Below are 4,474 nucleotides of genomic sequence, written 5' to 3'. Positions count from 1 at the left end.
ATTGATTTCTTTGAACATCGCTAAGTATTTTTCTTCTATGTACAAGTAATGTAATACTTAGTCATAAACTTACAACGTGTGGATCATGTTTGTTAAAGCCTCTTTGCATAGTTAACATTTCCAGATTTAAGTTCTACAAACACTACTGAAGATCCTGTTATCACTTACAGAGATAAACTTTATTTCTACCACATGCACCCACTTTCAGCAAGAATAAATTTTGTAGAAATGTCTTTAAACATGTTAAATGGACAAAAACTGATTATGTACATCATGAATCAAACATGTATGTAGCACAGTTATATATTTAAAACTCATAGACATCTTAACCAAAGAAAACACTGCTAGAAAATGTTTAACACTTAAACTTCATTATTTTATCCACAAATAATGTGTTTATATATATATATATATATATATATATATATATATATATATATATATATATATATATATATATATATATATATATATATATCCTATCACTGTAATTTATCTGAATTCTTCACATTTTTACTTCTAAATTATCATGATTGTGAGCATTGATATTGAGGTAGATGAATCTGGTGTGCATTTGGTCATCTATGGTAAAAAGACTATTATCTTTAAACAAAAATGTGTTGTAAAAGACATTATAGAGATCCTATTGAAGCTGCAGCTTTTAGTCATTTTGAAATGAAATTCTGACTTGTTTGATACAAAATCATGATAATGTATCAGTATAACACACACATACAAAAAAAAATATTTTCACAGACATGTTTAGAGTGACAATACTTTTTCAATTGGAAAAAAATGTGATGCCACATTGTGTAAATCTACAATTTGTTAATGTTAAATAGATAAGGAAAAAAAGTGTCTACTCAAAAAATAGGTGGCTAAAAAATCTTTTGATAATTGTTAAGAAGTGTAAATAAAGCAAACTTTGTGACTGTCACTGTGAAGTGGTAAACAGCTTTCAAATGACATCTTTGTTACATATAAATCAACTAACCAATCAATGCATTGCATAAATTATGGAAATTCCAGAGGGTTATTCTTATCAGGGGTGGAAATTTTGATGCCATGTATTTTCCACAAGTGCCTTGTTTTACTGTCCGCTCTGGAATAAAATTTGCCACAGACATTGCACTCAAAATGAGGAATGTCTCCGCAGTTATATCGTTCATGTCTCATCTGAGATTTCTTGCTGCTGAACCCCGAACCACATTTACTACACCGGAATACTTTGCTCTTATTATGAAGCAGGTTCGGGGAAATCTTTTTATTTCTGTGTTTACTAACAGAAACTTTTTCTGTTGTAGGACTTTCTGAAACTTCTAAAGGATCAATTTCTTCCGTTTCTTGAAAAATGGAATCTGTTTCAGCAGTACCATCTCCCTCGACTTCTGTTTCAGCATAGCTGTGTACTGGCTTATGACCTGAGGTATACATAGCTTGGAATTCGTCTGTATCCCCACTGTCCTCATCCAAAGTGAATTGTTTCTGATCCAGAGAATTTCTTTCATTCACATTTGAATGGGGAAAACAAACTCCAGTGTCATTCTCAAGACAACTAATGTCTTTTTCAAACTCATTTTGCATATCTTGCAAGTGAACAATTCTCTTTGGATTTTGCTTTCTCTTTGGTCGACTTGAGTAATTTGGTGGGTCTGTATCTAGTTTTTCACATGGCTCTTCCTTACACACATATATAGCTTCAGGAATAGCTGATTTCTCATCCTGTTGTGATATAAAGGAATTTTGATCCATTTCACTGGACATCAGATTATTGTGGTGGTCAGTGGAGGTATCAAGACCATTAGGTTCTTCTCCAGCTTCAGACTTAAACTCATCTCTGTCTGAAGAACCGCTATTAGTATTTTGTAGGGAATTCAATTCCATGTCTTCTTCTTTTACTTGAGAATGGGTAGAAAGAATGGCTTCAGCGTCTTGGTCAAATTCATTTGAGGCATAAATTGGAATGTAATCCTGCTGTCTAGGAAATCTCGGTACAAAAGAAGAACTTCTATGGTGGTGTTTCCTTAAAAACTTTTGTCTTTTGGAATGTCTAAACTTTGCTATTTGCTCAAGAGGTATATTAGCTGTCCTTTTATGTCTGTTTTTAAAATTGCATGAAGGCAATACTTTGTGAATTTTAACGACATCCTGACTGTCAGAATTAAGAGTTGACAAACATATAATAGCATCAACTTCCACATCACCACAAGCCTGGTAATGCTCTTCACAGATTTGTAAGATCACAGATTGTAGCAAATGACACACATCTTCCCTAGGATGTCCTTTGTAATCATCCATGGTCAGACCTTCAGCATTCATCTATGGGAAAAAAAAGATATCTTTTTATGAGAAACCACAGGCCTTCAGATTACTTAGATCTGACTGACATGTATAAAAAAAATATTTTTTTAATACATGTTGGTCAGATAAAAGCAATCTAAAGGCCTTTGTGAGAAACTGAAAGTTATTAGCATAATTAGGACTTAATACTCAGACTATAGCTAAGAAGCACACAATTTGTGAAAAAATATATATACTGGTATTCGGATATTAAAAAATTGTATAGTTTTCTTGAAAATTTCTTCTTTTAACCAACTGATCTTGACAAGACCACTATTTTTTTTTTTAATTTATTACATGTATATGCAATTGAACTTGGCTATCTCTCACACTGATATCTAGAATACTATGGATATATTAAAGTGATTTGGAAGTCCCAACATTTATTCTTTCAGTATTTTACCCTTGATATCTCAAATCCTTGGATATCTCAAAGTTTTTTCTCAGTCCTATTGAGTTCAAGATGATGAGGTTTGACTGTATCATATCATTTCATATACTATATTTTTATATATTATTTAAATTCTTTTTCTACCTTGATTTTTGTTAGTCATTTATGATTTTAAATTTGCAAAGCTACTTGGGTCTTGATTTATAAATATATGATACCTAGCATGCCTATTGATATATGTAACACTTTTAATTACTTACTGCCTGTGATGCCATGGCGTATAGGGCAGTATATAGAAATGTAATGGAACTCTTTAACATGTTTAATACTCTATGATATATGTAAACAGAGTTCCATCACAATCTCTTGATTTAGCTATAATATAGCTTGAATTAATAATAAATTACAGTGTTCCTATAAAGCTTTATTAAGCGATTCATAATAGCTTTATGATTTTTTATATATAGTTTTCATAAATGTGTTATTTTATAAGAAATAAAGACAAAAAGTTGCAAGTATGCGACTATTTGAACAATGGTCTATTTAAAATGCAATCCAAAACAATTAAACATTAAAAACATTAACAATATTAATTGCTGCTTTTGAACACTTTTAAGCAAAAAGGTTTTGGAACCATTTACACTGTACCACCTTACAAGTGTGCAGGGATGCAACAGCTAAGTATGATTACTTCGCATTGTGCTGAATTACAATGTATCCCGTTGACCACAATTGACCTTCTCTATAACGTCATTTAAGAAATAACTGTGTTTGTTGAAATATTCAAAAATCAATTGCTTCTTAAACACAGTAGCCTTAAATCTTTCAGAACTTGGAAAGCAGTCTCTCAGGAAGATTTATTTAGTGATTATTTTCATACATTGTTTTCAAAACAGTTCAAAGTTGAAAACTTTCAATGCACCAAAGTATGACTTTTCTACATACTGAAAAAAATTGCACATGAAAAGCTATTTTTAATAGCTAATTAAAGCTACCTATATAGCTAATTCAAGCAATATATAGCTTAATTAAGAGTTTGTGCCGGACCTGCTAAACATATGTATTGATAAACCATAACACACTGTGAAAATTAGGGTTTTATTAATTAGATTAAAATGAACACAATATCAGTGAATATTACAGTGCAAACAGTCTCAGAAAGTTGGTATTTAAACAAAATTCATTTGTTTAAGATTTATAAAATATTATCAAAAATACATTATAAAATATTCAATAAAGACTAGATGGCGACATGGTAACACAGATTGTTCTGAGCATGTTGAAATCGACGTAGTTATGAAAATTTAGCTCGAATTTCCTCAGCATATCTTTTGATTATCTCGTTCAATTCAAATAAATACATAATAAATCCGACATAAAATTAAGCCAAGTTAACGACAGCAGATTCTTTTGTCAAATAGCAAAACGTTAATTATCATATTTGCCAATAAATCCCAATCTCATTAAGAAGTACCTGAGTCGGTTACTTTGCCATGAACGCCTTCATCTTGAAAATCCCCGTATGAGCAAATATTGTCGATTTCTTTTGCGTGATCGCAATGTACAATATTTATAAGTTGCGTGGCGACAACGTGTCCTTTTGTTTCACACAATATTTTTCTTCGAAAGATTTTGTGCTTCATGTATATCTGTTTCGTTATTCATTATTTTCGTTCCTTATTAAGTGTTGCTTACCGACTAACGGGGGTTTTAGAACATGTAAGAGCTATAATGATATTGTCT

General features: G+C 31.2%; 1 protein-coding gene across 1 annotated transcript; it reads right to left on the bottom strand.

Annotated features, from left to right (window-relative positions):
* Positions 1-493: 493 nt before the first annotated feature.
* On the bottom strand, positions 494-4,263 carry LOC133192583 (zinc finger protein 37-like). Its single transcript, XM_061328575.1, has 2 exons — positions 4,206-4,263; positions 494-2,319 (listed from the first exon to the last, which is right to left on the bottom strand). The coding sequence occupies exon 2, from the start codon at positions 2,317-2,319 to the stop codon at positions 1,015-1,017; it is 1,305 nt and encodes a 434-aa protein (XP_061184559.1). The 5' UTR covers positions 4,206-4,263; the 3' UTR covers positions 494-1,014.
* Between the last annotated feature and the right edge of the window lie 211 nt (positions 4,264-4,474).

This window comes from Saccostrea echinata, unplaced genomic scaffold (genome assembly GCF_033153115.1).
Source record: "Saccostrea echinata isolate AGI-Se365-2 ecotype Australia unplaced genomic scaffold, CSIRO_AGI_Sech_v1 ptg000025l, whole genome shotgun sequence".
NCBI lineage: Eukaryota > Metazoa > Mollusca > Bivalvia > Ostreida > Ostreidae > Saccostrea > Saccostrea echinata.
The sequence above is the reverse complement of the archived record's forward strand: the minus strand, read 5'-3'. Positions and strand labels throughout refer to the sequence as shown.

Excerpts from the sequence above, each read along its gene's own strand:
- LOC133192583 (XM_061328575.1), bottom strand. The coding sequence starts at position 2,319 with ATGAATGCTGAAGGTCTGACCATGGATGATTACAAAGGACATCCTAGG.